The sequence below is a fragment of the Triturus cristatus genome, chromosome 2_1, assembly GCF_964204655.1.
Source record: "Triturus cristatus chromosome 2_1, aTriCri1.1, whole genome shotgun sequence".
In the NCBI taxonomy this organism is placed as follows: Eukaryota; Metazoa; Chordata; class Amphibia; order Caudata; family Salamandridae; genus Triturus; species Triturus cristatus.
The window spans coordinates 301,040,857-301,062,418 of NC_140581.1; the positions used below are offsets into that span (position 1 = coordinate 301,040,857).

The following is a 21,562-nucleotide window of genomic DNA, read 5'->3' on the forward strand; positions in this document are numbered from 1 at the left end:
TGCTGGGTTATGGGCTGACTTTCCTTAAGTTAGTGGCTCCTTATCTCCTGGACACTTCTAACATCACCATTTTGGGTGATCTCAACTTACATTTTGATGACCCAGCTTGCGCCATCAGCGCTACACTTATTTCTGATCTAGCATCTATGAATACTCTGTTGTGTAATTCGAGCACCACTCATGCTGCTGGGCATTTATTGGATCCCATCTTTTCCAATTAGTCCAACGTAAGCTGCCCCTCAGCACTCCCTGTTCTCTGGTCTGATCACTTCGTGGTAGGCTTTTGAGTTAACGGCCATGCTTGCTCAGTCCCCAATTGGTCTGGTTACAAGCCTCATTCAAGAAATAGGGTCTTATTAAAAATTTCCATATTTAATTTACCCCAATCAGAGAACGCCCCCATCATCTGTCCTATCTCGTCAACTGACTGTTATACACGATTGGTTACTTAATTCTATTGATGTCTGCCTTCCACTCTCTGCAAATAATTTGAACCACCAGCCCCCTGGTTCACGGAGAGTCTAAAAGCAGAAAAAAGTAAATGCAAAACATCTGAGACACGCTGGATAAAGAGCTATGCCCTGGATACTAAACTAGCTTATAAGGTAGCCAAAGGAAATTACCATGCACTGTGCAAAGCTGCACGTGCTTATCACGTGACCTCCACTATTACCAATTCTAAAACATTGTTCAAGCTTGTTAAATAACTCTGGCGCCAAATGCCTACCCAAATCTCCTGATATCACTGAAGATCAATGCGATCTTGCGAGGTTTTTTCTCAAAGTAGAACGTATATACACCTCACTGAATGAAATCCTACCATCTAATTAACAATTCTAACCTGGCTACTTTAAGCATGGACTCTCAGGCTAGTACTTCTTTGACACCCATCTACAATTTAGAAACCTGGGTGCCATTAGACATCAATTGCTTTAAGCACATCTTAGGTAGTCCTAAATCCGGTTCTCCAATAGACCCTGTTCCATTTCGGTGCTCCAGAAACTTGAAATGTCATATCTGCTCCCAATTATGGAGCTGCTTAATGCTGCTTAATGCCTCCTGAATGGAAGCAAGGTACCATCTGCCTAGAAGCATGCGATGGTTCTGCCTTTTTTTAAAAAGGCAACGCCGGCCCTGCACGACTATCTTCCCATCCATTTCTCTGCTCGCGGCTTTCTCCAAAATTTTGGTAAAACATGTCAACATTAAACAGTCACATTTAGTTGAATCCCATAATTTCTTGCACGGCTACCAGTCTGGCTTTTGCCCGGGTTTCTCCACGGAAACTATCTTGCTTGGAGTCACAGAAGTGTTAAGCCATTGGGTGGATGACTGGGGGGGACAGTGGCTTACGTGCCACGTTTGACACAGTCTCATACTCGGCAATATTTGGGAGTGATTGGTGGGCACTTGATTGGCTTAAAGATTTTCTGACAGACCGTACATTAAGTTCTCACCGACACCCAGTTCGAAAACGTTATCATATGGTGTTCATCAGGGCTCGATTCTCAGCCCTCTATTCAACATTTAACCTTTGGCGCTGATCACTGAAGAATCGGGGCGGACTTTAGTCTTACGCTGATGACAGATCGTCTTTTCTTTAACCAATGACAGGGGTACAAACCATCTTCTCTTCAGTCTGGATTGAGGAATATTGGATGCACGCCAACCTGCTCAAACTCGATCGTGAAAAGACAGGTGTTGCCAATGGGCAAGAATAAAGCTCCATGGAGCCCCCAACACTGGCCATCTGAAATGGGTGCCTTGCCTAAACCCAATCAGCAGGTCCGGAAGCTAGGTGTCAATTGATGACCAACTTTCAATGAGGCAACAAACAGTAAAGGGGTCACCCACTTGCTGTACTATCTTTAAATGGCTTAGAAAAATCCTTTGGATGTTGCCTCTGTCCACTCAACGTACCGTGGTCCATGCTCTGGTCACTTCAAGGTTGGACTATGCTAATATTTTATATCCCGGAGCCAATAAGGATGTGGTACGGAAGCTTCAGCTGGTCCAAAATGCAGCCGCCTGGTTGCTCTGTAAGGTTCCTTAAAGAGCTTGTTTCAGGAGCCCTCCATGATCTTCATTGGCTCAGGGTTGAGAACCATAAAAGTTCAAAAGCCCCGAGCTACATGTTCAGAATGAAAAGTGGTAAAGCGTCTAAATACTCTAGTTCACCTTTATCTTCCATCACGCTCCTTACATTCGGCAACTCAGGTGAAATTTACAGTGCCTAGGTTCAGGCTGCCCCGCTTGGTCGGTCCGTCCTCTTCTGTCCGAGACCTTCTTTGTGGAACTCCCTTCCGTTGGCACTTCAGACAAACTATTTGAGAATTATTTGAAGAGCGTAAAAACCTGGTTGTTCAATATGTAGATTCCACTTACTCTTTCCTCTTATCTCGGTTGTACAGGAAGCGCTGGGAAACCTTTGGGTAGCTGAGCACCTAAGATTAAATTAACATAACACTTCAGTCAGTACAGAGCTAACCCATCCCCATTCATTTTCGTTACCAATACCGTTTCTTGTAGTGCAGCATGTCTCCAGTGCAGGGAATTCTTTTTTCTGTGCTCGTGGAAGGGGCCCTAGTTTGTTTATACATTAAGGGCAGGCTCTACCTCCTGCTGCCACCTCTTAGACTGTTTCCTCTCTGTACTGCCTACTCATACCTGCTGCCTTCCTACACCTTGCGCTGTGCACTGGCCCACCTCTCAGGGTGCCCCTCCCACTCATCTCAGTACTGCTCTCACTTCTACTCAGAAACTGGAAGATATGCAGTCTTTCCTTGCTCACGCACTCAGTCCGGTGTACAACCTCAGAGCCCTGCAGTCAGCTGGTGGGTGATTATTGCCTCTAGGAACACATGCCTTACTTAAAGTTTAATAAGGTTCCTTTAAGAAGAGCAACCAGTTCCCCACACGTCTCGTTATAGGGGGGCCGCTGGATGTTAGGATGATATGTTTCATGATTAAACACTTATAAAACCCCAAAAAGCAAGACCAACTTGCTATGCCAATGTTTGTTTGGGGGCACATTGACTATGGGGGAGATTTTTATTAACTCAAGGCCATACACTGGCCTCATCATGTTTAAGTTAGTCGGCCTATGGTAATGGGCTCCCAGGAGCCTTGGAAGGACTTTATACTCTTTGCTGGATTTTAAGGCAGCTCCCCTTGAGGTACTGCTTCTGGCACAAAAAAATCTGCTGACTTTTTGCCTCAGGCAAATGGGAGCCCTTGTAAGTCACCTGATATTTGGGAATAAATGTAACCCTTCCCTGACCTCTATCTGTAACACCCCCTCCTAAGAGATTGCTTAACGGTTGGCTAAAGCCATTGAAGCATTGAAGTATTGTTTATATTGATCTACCTATGGACCAAAGAGGAAAGTAATTCAGGTTTATACCCTGAAATGCGTAGCCACACTTCAATCTATTACAATGCCCATAGCCAACTGCCTAACCGTGGCATTTGTATCTGACGCAGAAGTCAAGATATTCTTCCCCCTACTCTATGACTGCCTTAGCTTTCTTTTGTTACTCATCAGGAAGGTATATAAAGTCTTCCTATTGGTGCGCAGATCTTTAAAGAGCATTTAAATTGGCAATACACCATTGTACAGCAGCTACTCTTTCAGCCACTGCTACCTTTGTCAGAGTATGGATCCAATGACACCAGGGACATGGCTATTTTCATTTGAATAGACAAATTAGTCTGGTTCTACGTGCGATTGAATAGAATTATAACACCGAGTAAATGCCAATTACTACCTTTCTGCCCGAGTGGTCACTGCCTTGGCAAATCCAAGTTCTGAAGAACCTTCCTCTTGTAAAATGCTATGCGGCAGATGGAAATTGATTTTTTCCTAGACTAGGCTCAGGATTACAGCTAACTGCATTTACCTACTTAACAGTTTCTAAAAAGCATAAGCAGTGAACATGCCTTCCGATAGGCAGCTAAACTTTAGACATTTAGGCACAAAACCCTAACCATGCTGCAGCTGACTGGGTTTGCACTGCTTACATGCAACCCACCCCATGTATCTGATAAAAACAACAAAATCCAACTGGTGGCACACCATGAAGACATACTTTGAGCAAAACTACCATAATTTCATAAACTTACAGGACAAGGATGGATAACCCCCATTCTTACGTAAATGTTAGTAGATGTGCTTAGTTCCCCTTCCCTCAAGTGAAATGCATTTATTTAATATGGTTATGTATTTTAGATCAAATATTGTTTTAGTTCAGTATGAAAGCCTTAGGCTATGCCAAAAACTACATCACATCATAATCGTAACAGCAGACTCCTAATCCAGCATGTTCCCAACTGATTGACTAACTTTAAACACTATCAATTCTATTAAATCAAAATACAAAGTTGGCAGTTCAAATATTATAGCAAAGGCACAAAGTGGTGCCAAACTAACCCCTAACCTTGACAGTTAAAAGTCAAAAATTTGGAGTTTCATTTAAAGTCCATTTTTGCTTAGAGAAACCCTTTCTTGCAAGGAGTAATCTGACAGTTTATCAGCAGGTTTTACATGCTATTCTGTAGTATAGCAACTAGTTACTTTCAGTAAAATAGTAAACTTCCACAGATTGACAAAATGTAGGCCAAGTTTATGTGGCATATTTTATTTTAACAAAATATTTATGAGGAACTGGATGCTGCAACTGCTGCCCTCTTCGGTTTTGGTGTAGTGCCCTCACGGAATCCATTCCTGTAATCAAAGACAAAGTATCATTAGTGGTTGTTGAAACGCCAGGAAACTATATAGTCTGAACCAAAGTGGTTTAATTTACCAATACGTTTTAAGAAACCACCAACAGAGAAAAACTTGCACATGCAAATTGCTTATCTCAGAAAATAATTGAAATCACTTGATTTCATATGTTCAGACATTTATTTGAAACATCACTGATAAGCTGTGCAAGTAGTCTACCACTACAGAAACCAAAGAGCCAACTTAATCTCTTAAGAACTTCAGAAAACTAACTTGCCGATAGGTTACATGCCTTCCAACAAGCAATTCAACTGCTTTATTTTTACCCCAAAGGCCAGGCAACAGAATTCAGAAACAGAAAATGGACAGTTTTCTGAAAGCAAGGACACAATGGTTTTTGATCTCTTCTGCAGAAAAACCCCCAAAAAGGGAATATATGAAACCTCCTGCCAGCAGCCCCAGTAAAAGGCAGGTCACTGAAATTAATTGGAGCTGCAGTTTAAACAAGGCACAGAAACTGGAATGTCATTCTTTGTGTCAGTTATTCTAAACCAGCGAAGAGCAGAAGGAAATATGGCAATACATTTTAACACACTAAAGGTAATTACAGAAAAAATAGAATCTCCACCTTTTGTGCATCTGGCCTCTTTAAATAGGACTTCAATTAGACCAATACTGTTATTCTGCATCAAACTGCTGTTTTTTTTATGTGCTAAATTTCAAATGAAAGTTCACATTTATACTTCAGGCCTGGAACCACACTTATTCCTCTTTCATAACAAAGAGCAAGGATGGTGTGACCTTGTAGCATAAGGAACAAATTACTATTTGGACGTGCTATTGCAAGTCACCTCAGAGTACCATGACCTCATAAAGGAACATTTGGCCCCGTTCCTACATGGTGATTAACGCCTCCAACTCCTAATATTCTTCTAATGTATAACAGGGGGTACTTTCTCCCATAAATAATGAACAAAAAAAAGAATGTTAACTTTATTGTAATTCACTTGTGCCCAGGTTATTTTTTTTTTAGTGGGGAGGATATACAGGTAACTATTAAGTGCACTTAGACCAGATTACACCTGTAGAGTATTATATATTCTGAGCATTAACTAAACTATTTACCCTATACATTCCCCCACCCCTCCAGATTGTGGAAAAATTGACCAACAGTTAATCTTTACAGTCAGGAAGGCAATACAAAAGACAATCACAGAACATACCTGAATCTACGGTAGACAACCTTTAAGTGTCTCATACGGCCGGTACCTGTGGTGTTGCGTCGCTTAGCCTTCACACTCCAGTTATCTATAATAAAAAGAGGCCGTTAGAAACTTAAAATATCTGGATGTTAAAAGTATGCATTATAGCTTTTTGGTACGTTTCAGAAGTACAATGAAATATCAACTGGGTCGCTAATTCCCACCAGACCAACATCTGCCCGTGTCCTATGGTAAAATATTCCTCTTTCACCACGGTTTACTTCTTCCAACGACTCCTTTCTTGGTGCAGTCCAATCAATGGAAGGGGGTGGGGGAGGGGACATGTAAACAACTCTGGACAAAATGACGGTGCAAGCAAACGCATGCACCCTTAATAGTGCTGTAAAAATGCAACTAAAAGAAAGAACCCCCAATAGTACAAGCAGTAGGCAAACACAATGGATACAGAAGCAGTATTTGAGCCGTGTTCCTGGGGAGGGACAAACACGAAGAGTGGGGGTAATGGGTAGGCCCCAAGCCCACTGTAAGTAAACAATGTCTTGTGTGGTCTCAAATGAGGCCTAAAAAGCATATTCAATAAAGACATGAGTTGGAAAACAGCTGACCAAAGGTTAACTGAAAAATACAAATACAACAGGTCTGGGAAAGGTTACCATGTTTCCAGATTCCACGCTCCACACATGGTAGTTAAAAAGTTGAAATATTCCAACATTAAGCTTAAAATAGCAGGGCCATAGAATTGAGGACACAGGAAAAGCTATTGCCAGAGCAGTAGCTTAGCTCAAGGGGAAATACAGGTATCAGTAACTCAAGCTGATGGGGTGTTTGGCCCTCCCCAGGAGCATGGCCAGAGTACTGCCTCCATATCCAGTGTGTTCGTCTGCTTGTGCAGGTACTCTTTTAGCTGCATTTCTACAGCACTCAATAAGGGAGCATTTATTTGCTTGCCCAGTCCCCAGTTGTGTCCTGCCCCCTACGCCCTACCATTCATTGAGCAATTGCCAAATTGAATATCCTGCATCAAAATCTCTTGCACCCTGCCACTCACTATTAATCTGCATGGTGGTATCAGCATGCGGCGTTTCAGGAAAAGTGTCAAGCGAACAGGGAGACAAAATCTAGGTACTGGACAGGTTAGGATCTTCAGATAGAGCAAATATTTAGCAAAGAATCACAGGAAACACCTGTTAAGAGGTGGGTAGTACAGGGTGACAACACAAGAGCAGGAACAGAAGTGGGTAGCCTAAAAACGGTTAAACATCGAAGAGATGGCAGTGGGGAAAAGAAAAGGAGCACAAGGATGTTTTAGACAGTCACGATGCCGGTTTCCAGACCCCAAATATGCCACACAGTGCATCATGATACATACGATTATAGGAAGTACAGTGGCGCTTGGTTAATTAGATGCAGTACTGCAGAAATTTGATATTGGAAGTTTAAGATCTTAGAGAGCAATCTGTGTAAACAAAAAACATTTGTTGATTGGTGACAGGGTCTTCCTCATGAAGGCCTTGAAGACAGGTGAAGTGGTAGAGTTTCCAACCATGCCCCTCACCTGCACCCTAGGCATTTAGGACCCTCTTGACATTGTAACCTGTGACTAGGTCAAGTTTTTACTTGGCAAATCAAGGTCGTTTGGATTGGTAGGGAAGTTTGTACAATTTCCATGATCACAAAATATAATTTACATTTACCTAATGACGCACCCAATTGTTTAACTGTGCATTCAACTGGTGGTAGTAATGAATTTTAGAAGCATTGTTTAGGCTTGTGACTTGACAGTGTCAAATGTACTTTCTCCGCAGCGCTTCATTTGACTTTTTAAACCTCTGGGAGCAAACTGTTTTACTTCGCAATACCTCATCTTGTATTCAGATACTATTAAAGTGTAAAACTGGTAAATTTATTACTCAAAAGCGGTACTAGTATGATAGCAATCAAACATTAGCATGAAACATCAGATGTATGCGCAGCTTTAGATTTAAATATTTGCTGCCTCACGGAAACTGGGCTAAACCGATTATCAGGTTCTCTTCTTGGCAAAAATGGTACCATAAACTATTGAATTCTACGCCAAGACAAATAAGTGGCAGAGTATTATTGTTCAGTTGTCCCTAGCGCTTAGGATGGAGATTTAGTTCAGCAGTTGCTTTCTGGACATCAAGACTTTTAAAGTGCTTGACAGATTGTGGGTCATCACTACACATTTAGCGACGAGGGAGTTGAACCAGTATTTCTGCCCACTTCAAGTTTGTTCGCTCTGAGGACCGTCTCAACGTCGACTTGACTGCTTTCAACTATGAGCCGACCAATTTACCAACAGCTTCACAGCCAAAGTGTGCGGGTCCATTCGACACCTCACAGGCGAGCAGAATTCCCCAGGCACGCGGTTTCCTCATTGTGCCTAGTCCTTAGCATGGATCCTCATTGGCATGTACAAACGTCATGTTTATGGGAGATGCACGTCAGCAGCCATTGTGAGGACCTTTTGCTGTTACACATCGCTTTTGGAAATTATATATTCATACCAGTTTCTGCAGGCATTTGTGACCAATATTTATTCTGAAGTTATGTAGCATCTTGCAACAGGCAGCTCCTCCAACTTCTCTACCCTGTAGGCAGTCTGACATTTTAATATGGTGACCAATTTGTACAGCCACCTCAATTTCTTCATCCTAGGAACCACAAGTTAGAAGCTACTGAGGAAGGCATTATATAATATGTGTCAGTGCCAATGGTGCTTGCGGAAACCTGGAGCAGATTATACACACAAGAAAGGTTACTGGCTTATTGCGATCCTGCTCTGAACGATGTAGGAATGAAGTATGGTTTCTTCATAAGCACTGAAGTTTCAGTGAATATGTTGTCTACAACTGGTTCCGATGCAGGTAATGAATCTATTTGTCTTGTAAACACGTAGCAAAAGTGGGGAAAATGTAACTGAAGTCCCACTTATGCTTATTACAGACGAGGATCTGAAAATCGTCTCAGTAACAATCCTACTTGCCTAGCTACTGGAAAATGGATGTTATGCTAGACAATCAGGCGATTCCAAATAAAAAGTAGAAGCAACAAAAATCCAGAGTGAATCAGTAGTGTTGAAGTGGCCAAGACTAAATGTGTACTGAGAAACTCAGCAGTGTAGTTGACGTTTGAACGCAACTCAGTCACCGATTGTCATGGGGCATTTGGTTGGAGCTGTGCCTTTACGAGTCATGGCAGATTAAGCATCTCCTATAACAATATAGATAGATTTGATGTTTTTTTGATAAATGGACAAATAACAGCAGTTTTACGGACAGATGTCAAGCCCAAGAATTTGAGCAAAAGGATGGACATGCTGGGCCATTTTACTAATAATAATGAATGTCTGGGGAGATCCACAGTATCTACGGTGTATCAATAGGATAAACAAGCATTGGCAAAGCCAAAAGGTCTCGCTTTTGTGAGAGCTATTGGCGTTGTAAATTACAATGTCTTTTACCCATGTGTTATTGTGCGGAGTGGAAATATGTGGGTTGAATTGGAATTGTTGGCTGTGGAATTGTGAAGTTGAATTGTGTGGAGTGGTTTAATGGAAGTAAGTGGCACAGTGTGCAGTGGAATTGTGGATAGCAATTATGTGGTATTTGGTGTCCTGGAATTATGTGGAGTGGGACTGTCAGAGGAGTGCAATTATGTGGTATGGTATTTTGTATTGTGGAGTGAAATGTAATTGAATTTTTGTATTGTGGAGTGAAATGTAGTGCAATTTAATTATGTGGTGTGCTGTTGAATTTTGAGGCATGATGTGGAATTGTGGTGTGGGTTGGATGTGTGTGGTGTGTTGTGTAATTGTGTTGAGTTGAATTATGTGGTGTGGAATGGAAATGTGTGGAGTTGAATTGCGTGGCGTGAAACTGTGTGGTATTGAGTGGAATTATGTTGATTGGTATTTCGTGGTGTGGAGTGTATTTGTGTGGTTGGTTGCTAGTTTGAGTGTTTATGAGGGGTGTATTTATGTGGTATAAAACAAAAGCATGAATGTGGCCATGTCTGGTTGGGCTTCTTGGGCCCAGAAGCAATCTCGATAGCTGTCTAGGTTTAGCCTAAACAGATAAGTTGCCACCCAACTTCTATAACTTTGCAAATGGCGAAGGCATTGGAGGTAACAGCACTGGAAGGTTGCCTTCCCTTCAAAATGATTACTGTTTTACGAAGTTTGGAACACAGCTGAAAGGTTGCGCAGCACACCTAACATGCACTCATTGCAGAACTACTATACACCAGCTATACATGGTCCTTATTTCATTCAATTTAGAAGGCTGAAAGGCCAAGGTCAGGACATGAGCCTGTGATCGTCAGATGGCACGCAAATGTCTACAGCTGAAAACAGCACGTGTCAGATGTGTTTCCAGCCGAAAAAGCACAGATCGCAAGCGCATCTGGCTGAAAAGTAATTGCAATGGAATCAAGCAGCGCCCTGCCTCAGAAATTGGCCCCCTTCAAGCCAAACAACTGAGTGTCAAGCTCCTCAAAACTACAGCTGGCAGAAAATCTACGCCCCAGCCCAGTGAAATTAGTGCTTGCTGCCACACACCTGTGATTCTCACAGCTTTAAATCCTGGGAATAGGCGGCATAACAGCTCCACCATTCATCCACCCAAAAGCGCCAAAATGAGTAAGGGTAGAAACAATACTGACTTCATTATTTGCACTGCCACAAAGACTACATCAAGTCAGTGTTCTACGGAAATTCATTTGATAAATATAATTAGAATTGTATTTAAAAATGTCATTAGAGAGGGGTAATCTTAAATTCCCATTCCAATGCGTGATCTCCTTGATGATTGTGCTTTTGGTCGGAGAGTGGATAAATATGACAGATCAGCATCTTAGCTTTATTTCCTTTGCAACGTCTTGTTGGCACTCAAAATATCAGCAAACACATTAAGCTAAAGCACATGAGTGCAGAACGTTTAAAATTATACGAAGACCACACAAGGTAGCAGGCACCGATCGAGCGGTTTCTTCAAGCATGTGAGAATTGGCAAATGTTTCTGCCCCAATAAGTATATTGACATGCCTTTGATATAGCGTTTGCTGCGCCACCCTTGCAACTTCGTGGTGCCTCAAAGGAGGAGGCAGCTGCTTTGTTGTAAGAGGCGGATACTGCTGTGCGAGAGGCCATCCCTCATTAGTGTGGGGGGTGGGGTTGCACGGTGTAATCATGTGACCTCTCTGAAAGGGGGAGAAGGGGGTGGCCGACAGTCGCAGACCATAGAAAGGAAATTGGTAGCAGAAAGAACAGGTCTCTGCGTCCTGTACGAATGACTATTTAATGCAATTTTAAATAGTGCAAACTGTACGCAGAGTGTCAGCAGTTTACAATACAGCTAGGCAAGTTACATACGGTGCTTGTGATGGAATTTACGCATATACACTCATGACAAGAAGCTGCCAACAGGTAAATATTTTGGAACCAGATCAAGGCTGCATGCAAGGCCTCTGAAAGACTACCACAAAGACGGGACAAACAAGAAACACAAAGGGCTTAGATTGGGGAGATGGGGGGAGATGGGGAATAATGGCACCTCGGAGGAAGGGACAGAGAAAATGCAGATTTCTTTTAACACAGCGCCTGCTACATGGAGCATGAAGCGCAGCTGGCTGTGATGCAAGGAGTGGAAGGAGTGCGCAGACTTCATATAAACAAACAAGAGGGGGGAGAGAGACTGCGTGGGAGACAACAAGCCCGGCCACGCTAATTAAGAACATATGGCCCCTGGCGCTGCTGCTGGCTCCCGAGAGCAAATCGTTCTGGGAGTGAACATTTTCCTAAAAGCTGGGACATCCACACGCATTTGGCCAATTGCGTGCTAAAGCCAGACGCCATGGCCAATGGCGTGAGCCCCACATGCACAAGCTTCTCCTAAAGCAATTCCAAGAGGTCGATTTCCTATAGTAGCTCATGCGCTGCTATAGGCTTGACCTAAAAAATCATTTGCTGACAAGAGTTAGCTAAAATGGGCTTCTATCTTAACCTAGGTTCAGAGAATCCATTAGTAGCTGGTGACATCCCTATAGCTTATGTGAATGGTGAGCAGAGTATCAACACTGAAAACATAAGTGAATATGCCAGCGCGTTTCGGGCACAAGTGGGTTTGGTCAAAGGTAATGGGCATGATTTCAGACTCAAGTCGAAAATGCAACCAGTAATTCATAAAGTTCGCCTGACTACCCTTAGTGCCAGAGAGAAACTTAAACAAGATCTTAAAAACATGCTTGGAGGGAGTTATTACACCAAATCTTCTCAATGGATTTCTCCCATAGTTGTGGCAAGGAAAAAATTGAGGTAAATAAGAATGTGTGCTGACTCGTGCACCTAGAACAGAAATACCTGCAGATTGTCAACCCCTTCCTAAGATACATAAACTACGTGTCAATTGTAGGGTGGGGTTCTTTTCCTCAATTGGCTTGCGTTCTGCATACCATTAAATTGCTCGACGCAAGAGCTGACAACTTCCATAACCCCTTTTGGAATACAAGTATCTTAGATTATTCTTCGGCCCAGCTTCAGCAGCTAGCGTTTTTCAAAAGTTAACCGACAACTGGTTTGGGAATATGGCTGGTGTGCAGGCTCAGATTTTTTCTAGAAAATCTTGAGTTGCACAATGAAATTCTAAACAAAATCTCTTAACTTGTAAAAAAAAAAAAAACGGACCATTAGATGCAAGTATACGGTTGGGGTGCAAGAACTGTACTATTTGGCACATAGTTTCTTCGTCTGGTATAAAACCAAAGTTGTGTTCCAATAAAGGCATTAGATGCCTCACCAACTAGGGAGAGATATACAAATAGGTCTTTGGGGTTGGCTCAATACTATACCAGTGTAGTTCATGGGTAAGCCCAGATTTGTAAAACGTTAAGGGAGTTACTAAATAAAGGAGTGGTATTCGTTAAACAAGCAATTTCGTTGAAGTTTTTAATACTGTCAAAAAGCTGAGCTGGCCTCTGCTCCACATTCTTTTAAAGCGGGCAGTAAACTATCACTGTAGATGCCAGTCTAACAGAGTTGGGTGCTGTTCTTACTCAGTGGGTAGCTGAGAAAGAACTAACACTGGTGTTCACCTACAGAAGTTTGATACAATCTGAGAAGCGTCACATCACTATAGAGCTTAAGGCTTTGGCATGCATATGGTCTGCACAGAACTTTAGAATGTATATCTAGGGCTGTGAATTAGAATTCTAAACTGATAGCAACCCGTTGACATTCTTGGTGGAACCAAAACCAGTAATTTGTCTGCCAGACTAGTTAAACTTTTATCAGAACTTCAAGTGTATAATTTAAAATAAAACCACCAGAAAGCATGTGGACCCAACATCTCAGCTTTACATTTCAAGCAATTGCCATCCTTCTGTGCCCAATCCCCGCCAAGAGAGCACACAAAGATCTTCAGCATTACCCCTAGCCCAAACCAATGCGGTCACCAACCTAACAGCAGTGTTGTTCATATGGTTGGCTCCTTGCAAAAGTCTAAGCAATAAAGATGCCTTTAAATTGTAGATTTATCACCACATTTGCCATGCTTTAAAGACAGGGCAAACAGGCTGTCTTCTGACAGTGTTGCTTTGTTTTTTGTTAACCCCTTCAGTGCCACGCCCTTTCCCCCTCCTGTGCCGGGCGGTGCACTAGTGGGTGGGGTTCATGACGAGATAGTCTCGTCATGGAGCACGGTTGCGCTGTGCCCATGACGAGACTATCTCATCATGGGCACTGAAGAGGTTAATATGGGATTAGCGTTTACAAACTCCTCGATTGGCTGTCAGAGAAAAATGAAGTGAACTGTGACAATCTTGCTCAGCTAGGGTACAGTAAATGTGTAACGAAAGGTTGTCTGTCTTTGTTGTAACAAAATAAACACCGGTAGATGAACTGTCCACATGACATGGGAAGAAAGCAAAAATTAAGCACTTTTTTGTAATTCTGAAGTGTGATGGAAACAGATTTCAATTTTCTCAAAACAAATGACACATTGCTCGGTGATGCACAAATGATAAATATTCACCCAAACCAGATTTCCACACATGGGTGCTATATCGTTTTAATAGTAAACATATCTGAGGAAATGTAGTAACTGGTTCAATGAAAAATTTGCTATATGTAAAGACAGTGCACTACCACACTATGCTTTAGTTAAATTGAAACACCTCCTGCCTTATGTACATTCACACAAAGTGGGTGGCAAAAGATTGGGAAGCACTGGGGATAGACTGCAGCTTCTTTGGGAAATCCGCCAACTACAAAGTAGTCACAAAGCTGACCCACAATGCGGTCTGGTGGACAGCTTATGTAGTCAACACAAATATGTCCCCGCAAAACACATCCCCACCTTTTGCTCCCTTATAACAGTCTGAATTGACCCAGGGAAGACATTCATGCTACCCAAAGCTATTCATAAATTAATTGATCTCAGCCACTTCGAAAGCTGGTGTTTAGGTGAAGAAAATGTAGCCACGTCGCTCAAAGTCTTACACACATGCAGTGGTTGGACCAGATCATTTTCAAGCCAAGAGCTTAGGTTTGCGCACAACATAAAATCATTTAATACCCCCCGAACAAAATAAAGCATATTACCATAGTCACAGTTTCTCCTAAAGTTTTGCTGTTTCCTCAAAACATGTTACTCTAGAGGGGCTTTCATTTAACAGCCTGTCTATACACTGTGACCCTGTCGCTTCACTGACACTAATGCCCCTTTGAAACCACCACTCAAATAGTCCTTTCTAGTCTCTTCTACAATTTCTCAACTGAAGTTCCAAAGGGCAGCAATACGGGTCTACGAATAACAAGTCAAACATGATGAAAGAACCGAGAACCTAGAAGAATAGTTATGATTCCGAGGTATGAAACAATCCTAACCATCACACAACTTCCCTATTGCTTGTTAACAGCTTGTCTTTTACCCTTTACAGCTCTGCCTCCTGTGCAATAGAAATAATGAAAATAGAACTGGACAGAATGCAGAGCATTGCCATACATTCACCCCAGTACAGAGACCTGAGCCTAAATCCACTTTTTGCTCACCCTGCGATTCCAGTTTGGACCCAGGCATATGCAAATCAGTCTTGACCCTCAACCCAATGGAAACAGTCCAGCCCAAACTGCCAGGCCCTCATTGGACGCAGGTGCAAGACTGATTTGCATATGGATGGGCCCAAACTGGGGTGGTGAGCAGAAAAAATTTATTAAACCCAGATCCTTGTGACGGGGGGGGGGGGGGGGGGGGGGGAGGGGGTGAATGTTTGCATTGTCCAGCATCCCGTACATCAATCGTTTATTTTGAAATGATGCATGCATACATGCAGGGACGCTATCCAAACTTGGGTCCTCCACCCAGCATATCTGGAAAGGCCTGGACACAAGAATGGAATTGGATAACTGCCTCACAGCCGAAGAGCTGCATTAACTCAATACAAGTAGTGCCCGATGTACTGAAAAACAACTCATTATCCATCAGGACTGCCTCAATGCTGCTCCAATTCAGTAAAGTGTTGGAGACTCAGCTATTTAAAGAACACTTCTTCACAATACCCAACAGTCTACAACTCAGTTTCCTCTACAATTACTCACCAACGTTTCTAAGTTTTCCTGCGACCATGTACAGAGCTCCACTGCCTTTAGGCAAAGTTAGCGCTATAGAAATACTATGCATACTTAGCTTTGGTATGCCTCCCAGCCGTAAGATATGCATTATTATAAGTGCCAGCTGCCACTCAGCACCTGAAGACCAGCACCCTGCCTGAGATGGAATATTTCAAAAAACCAAGAGAGGAATCCGAGGTCTAATATACAACCCTTGATCTGAAATTCAAGAGAGTTGACTAAACAATTTTTATGCCTATGGTGAGGTAGTATAGGTAAACATGTGATAGAGCGATACAACAGTTGAAAAAAACAGAAGGTGAAGCAAAAAAGCTTGATCTAAGGATAATCAGCATCCCATCATTACACTCTTAAAGTGCCCAGTGTCATCATCTGGGTTACCAAACAACTCTTCTCAAAGTCCTCATAATGTATCGAGGCTAAATGAATGAGTTGTATCCTCTTCTCAAGAAACATCCAGAAAAAGAGGAAAAAAGGAAGTATGTAAAGAGTGCATATACACAAATGTTTTTGTATTTTACCAGTGCTCATAAAACAGAATACACAATTGATTTGCACTAGATATAAGTGAGTACTGAACTGTGCCCCATCAATCGTATTTCTATCTAAAATAGTGAAAAAAAGAGAGAAAGGAAGGCAGGTAACCAACGTTTGCTGCCCACTGATTGGTCGACATGTTTCAGCCTTCCGGAGAAACTCTCCTTGGCTTTCTTCAGGACTCGTACTGGGATGGTGGTCCTCCATCCCAGTACGAGTCCCAGCCGGAGGTACCGACGGACAGAGCGGGGCCTCTTCCTTGACTTAAGCTGGTGCCGAGTGAGGTGGGGCTTTTTCCTCAGATATTGTTCGATGTCAACTAACATCAGCAATCACATAGAGGAATTAGATAACATATTCAAGGGTATAGTAGTAACCCAGTTTCTTTTCCAAAGTCCATACTAGGGACTTTTTTTCATGAGGTCCTGAAGAAAGCCAAGGAGAGTTTCTCCGGAAGGCTGAAACATGTCGACCAATCAGTGGGCAGCAAACGTTGGTTACCTGCCTTCCTTTCTCTCTTTTTTTCACTATTTTAGATAGAAATACGATTGATGGGGCACAGTTCAGTACTCACTTATATCTAGTGCAAATCAATTGTGCATTCTGTTTTATGAGCACTGGTAAAATACAAAAACATTTGTTTATTTTCTTTGCACTCTTTACATACTTCCTTTTTTCCTCTTTTTCTGGATGTTTCTTGAGAAGAGGATACAACTCATTCATTTAGCCTCGATACATCATGAGGACTTTGAGAAGAGTTGTTTGGTAACCCAGATGATGACACTGGGCACTTTAAGAGTGTAATGATGGGATGCTGATTATCCTTAGATCAAGCTTTTTTGCTTCACCTTCTGTTTTTTTCAACTGTTGTATCGCTCTATCACATGTTTACCTATACTACCTCACCATAGGCATAAAAATTGTTATTAGTCAACTCTCTTGAATTTCAGATCAAGTGTTGTATATTAGACCTCGGATTCCTCTCTTGGTTTTTTGAAGTATTTAGAAAGGGGGCTTAGGAATCTTTGTAGGTCTTTAAATATTTGCCCTCAGACCCTATCTGTTTTGATTGAGATGGAATATTACCATGGTGGCCCAACTCATCACAGACGTGGGAACAATGTAATTTCTATCTCGAATCACAAGACCGAATAGTCTGACGGTCTTCCAAGACTTACTCTCATGCAGCACCATATATCAGCGCACTACTTAGTTTATTAACAGGACGGTCACATAATGAAAATATGGTTAGCACCTTACTCACAACTTTGCGCACAGATACATGCTATACTAGCCATAACCAACCAGGCGCACCAGAACGTTTTAAGAGACCTGACAAATTATTAATCACAGACCTCCAAAAATAGTTATCAATACAGGTCCGACAGGAGTGACACTGCGCACCACACCTGGGGCGGAAAGCGATTAACACAAAAAAAAAAAAACACAATTCTAAATTAGTATATTATTTCAAATCTTACTTGACCCCTCATTACAGAGCCAATATAAGAGGTCTGCTAGGTACCCCATCGGGGGAAGATCTGTCAGTGCGCCACTGGTGTCCCAAACCATGATTTTATTTCTAGCATTAAAAGGCCTCCCACATCAGAATGTATCCAAGCAAGGAGTTAGATGCTCATCGCAGTTTGTTTGATTTGTCGGTCTGTATTTTCCTGTAGTCTTTTAGTAAGCACTACACCGCTTGAATGTACAGCGCCCTCAAAGCACTAAAATGCTTAAAAGATTACAGTCAGTACCAAAAATTGCAATTTCTGAAACTGCTACACAATGTTAGCGATGCTGCCCAAGATTTCTGATAAAACACCAACACACACGCTGCTACGGTAAACCCGACATTTATATAGTCCCGATTGGTGATTTACTTACACTTTCTCTTGCGCTTGGCGGGATATCCGCACTTGCCACAGGTACATTTCTGGAGATGGTACGCCTTTGATCCACAACGACGACACAGTGTGTGCGTCTTGTTTCGGCGTTTGCCAAACGATGACGTTCCCTTCGTCTATGAAGAAAGAGGGGAGATAAAGTATTTTTTTTTTTAAATCAAAAAACTAAAATAGTCAAGCAAAATTAACAGGAGCGATACAACCAAGGCGCTTACTTATCTCAGTAAAGAAGCTGAAATCACTTCGTATCATATGTTCAGACATTTAAAAAAAACATCATCGATAAGTCAGGCGCCAAAGTTTATCAAATACAACAACCGAATAATATTTGAAAAATGACCGTTCATACTGAGAAATTCCCAAACTAAGTTTAGTCATTGCAAACTTCACGACAACAAACAGTCGTGCATTTTAAGTAGAATGTTCCCTCAAGGCAAACGCGCGTCACAACGATTTTAATGCGAGCCCAAAATGATTTTAACCATCGAACTAGATTGAAGTGCACGGTGTCATCATTCGGTCACTAATGGAAATCTGCACTCCCTTGGAAAGCCGTCAAGATCAGCGGAATAACTTATCAAATCCACAGTGCCAATAAGCTCCCACAAACGGGTATGGGCACTGCCTTGTCATCCAACCTCTCTCTCCTGGAGCGGAAAGGGCGGTGAAAAATACTGGGATAACTACAATAACCCAAAGCGGCAAAAGAGAAAATGTATCTAGGTAACCGACAGGCAGCGGTTAAACTAGGTACAACTAGCCTGGCGGCCGAAGAACTGAAACCCCAACTTTCTTCCTTGCACGTAGTACAGTCACAAGAGCCGTGGAGTATCTAACACATTCCAGTATATACGACCACCGAGAACGGAGTCGGAAGATACAAGAGCCGCCATGGTACGTGGTAAGCAGTGCCTCTTCTTGGCTCCCACAATCATGCCTGAAGAACGCACGGCCCGCTAAATGTCAGCTCTGCTAAAAAGACCCAGTCTTTCCTGGACAAGAAAATATACTGCCGCGTTTACAGAAGGCTCCCACGCACGGATGACTTTGGATGAAATTAGGCTGCTAGTCTAAACACTCACCATCTTGCCACAATGGCCGATACGATAGAGACCGGAAGCTTGTAATCACTTCCTCTATATTTGCCTTCAGCACTTCCGGTGCACCTACCGAGTTCGTCCTCCGGAAACAAAGAATCGGGGACGTCTATCGAAGGACAATTTCTTGGAATACCAGAATGTAAACTCACTGGTTTATTATCTTCTCGTATTCTAGTTCATTTAAAAAAAATGCTAAATGTGTAATTTAAAGATAGAGCTAAAACTTCATTGTAAATATATTTTTTAACGTTACGCAGTTCACTTTAAGGACTGACGATTCCTACCCAATATGGCCACTTGACTTCAGTTTCGCTACTGTACGATTTAAAACACTAGACCGCATAACACTAGACCGCATTAATTACGAGTTAAAACACTAGCCCGCCTGACAAACATCTAATTTGTTTCAACAAAAATCTAATTTGCTTCAACGCATGATTCTTTCAAATTATAAAAACGTTAACTGTGCTGCCAACCTTGCAAAATTATCGAAACTTTTTATAGCATCGTGAACAAGGCTTTACGACCACAGCTGCCGATTTTGGTTCAGCTCAACAGGGTTTCATTCTCGGCGTATGCTCAAATAGTGTTGTTTTGGCTAAATAGCTTAATCTCCCCGAGCTCTTAAAAAACAAAACAAAAAAACAAGCACTGGCAAAGACATAGGTGTCACGTATGCGAGACCTTTTGGCAAGGAATGCCAATGTGTCTTAGCCATGTTCATAGCTGCCAAAGTTTCAGATTGCTTATGTGTGACATTTTTAAAAATTTCACTCTAATTATGAGGACTTTCAACAACTATCAGTGACACTTTCTCGCAAGCAAAAATCAAGCAGTGAAGAAGACAAAGGAAACATGAATTTCAGAAATTACACACATTTGAGGAACGAGAAACTCTGATAAGGCTGAAAAACTGCTTCAATGCACCAGAAACCGAGGCCGCCACGCACTTTCTACTGCAGCACTATACATTTATGTTCAAAGCAGTTAATTCTCCACAAATGGGAACAGAAGAGGATGAAAGTACACCTCAAGAAGAATCTAAGAGGCAAGATAAACAGTAGCTCACAAATTGCCTAGAAACTTGTTTACATATATATATAATTTGCGTTCGATCCATTGTAGGCACGTTTTTCCCTGTCTATCACACTATGCAATTGAAGAAGGAATTATTCTCCACTGGATTGTATATACATTCTGAGATACAGAGGGGGCAGAGAGTATCGAGCAAGGGCGTGTCGAGGCCAGGAGAAAGGAGTGGACTGCCTGGGCACCTTCGTCCTACTCTAGCCCTCAGTGTACTGAGGGCTGGGGTAGGAGCAGTGGCAGAAGAGGGGGTTAGAGAGGGGCAGCAGGATTAGAGATGAAGCCGGACCAGGCCGAGCTAGGGTCTCTGCTCATCCATCAGCTGCCCCTGAGCCTTTCACAGGCAGTACTCCTGACAGGCAGAGAGCCACTGCAATGGATTTACAATGGCGGCGGGCCGTCCGCCTCCTCAGTACAGTCCTGGCTGCGGCAGCGTCACTCCCTCGGCAATTCACGGTGGGGTGACAGTCATCGATTCAAATTTGCGGCAACCATGGTGTGTCATATTCCATATAGGTACCATAATATAGGCCCAGGTAACTTCATAACCCTTCACCTATATTCTTCCCTACATTAAACTTAAAACGGTCTACAGGGACTGACCTTTTACCTAGATATGACACTGCATTCAGAACGCAGGTTTTCCCTAGTTCGAAATCTCATACATTATGCATGAAGATTCTTGGAGGCGCAGCAGAACTACCATCTCCTGTATAGTATCTATGTATAAAGTTCATGCCCGACGTCATCCTTAGTCCAACACAGTAATACAGCGAGGTAGGACCCCTGGGGAGACCTATGGGTATATGTGAGAAAGTGCCCTCTTTCTGCATGGTTGCCCCCACTTTTTGCTGAATTGCTGTTGTGCTTTGACTGAGTGTGCCCTGGGCTCCTGCTAATCAGGTACCCAGGGTCTATGTTCTTTCCCTTAAACTGCATTGAAGCCTAAACCCAATTGGCATCTCTGCCCACAGGTCAGCCCCTGCTAAATGGTACCACAGGTACCCAAGGGACTGTGACCAGAAAAGGCCACTAAGGGCTGCAGCACTTATTGTGTCACCATTAGAGGTCCTGTACCCTTATACACACATAATGCCTTTGCAGGCTGCGTGTTTTGGTGCAGAAAAAAGTGAAGAGTCGACATGGCACACATCTCTGTGTGCCATGCCTACAACCCTCTGCACTGGCATAGATCAGTCACCCCTATAGCTGGATGCACTATACCAGTGGTGAGGGTACAGGTGCATGAGCCCTGTACCCCTACAGTGTCTAAGTCCAATCTTAGACATTGTAAGTGCAGTGTTGCCATTAAAGGTATATGGTGTTGGGAGTTTGTC

General features: G+C 42.6%; 1 protein-coding gene and 2 non-coding genes across 3 annotated transcripts; all 3 read right to left on the reverse strand.

The window, feature by feature from the left end:
- Nucleotides 1–4,621: 4,621 nt before the first annotated feature.
- RPL37 (ribosomal protein L37) lies at nucleotides 4,622–19,249 on the reverse strand. The gene is made up of 4 exons (XM_085631165.1): nucleotides 19,122–19,249; nucleotides 18,020–18,155; nucleotides 5,950–6,034; nucleotides 4,622–4,723 (listed from the first exon to the last, which is right to left on the reverse strand). Exons 1-4 carry the CDS (start codon nucleotides 19,122–19,124, stop codon nucleotides 4,654–4,656), a joined length of 294 nt encoding a protein of 97 aa, XP_085487291.1. The 5' UTR covers nucleotides 19,125–19,249; the 3' UTR covers nucleotides 4,622–4,653.
- Nucleotides 4,855–4,930, reverse strand: LOC146864126 (small nucleolar RNA SNORD72). The gene has a single exon (XR_014977656.1). It is a non-coding gene; the product is annotated as a small nucleolar RNA SNORD72 (small nucleolar RNA).
- On the reverse strand, nucleotides 18,252–18,328 carry LOC146864127 (small nucleolar RNA SNORD72). The gene has a single exon (XR_014977658.1). It is a non-coding gene; the product is annotated as a small nucleolar RNA SNORD72 (small nucleolar RNA).
- Nucleotides 19,250–21,562: the final 2,313 nt, after the last annotated feature.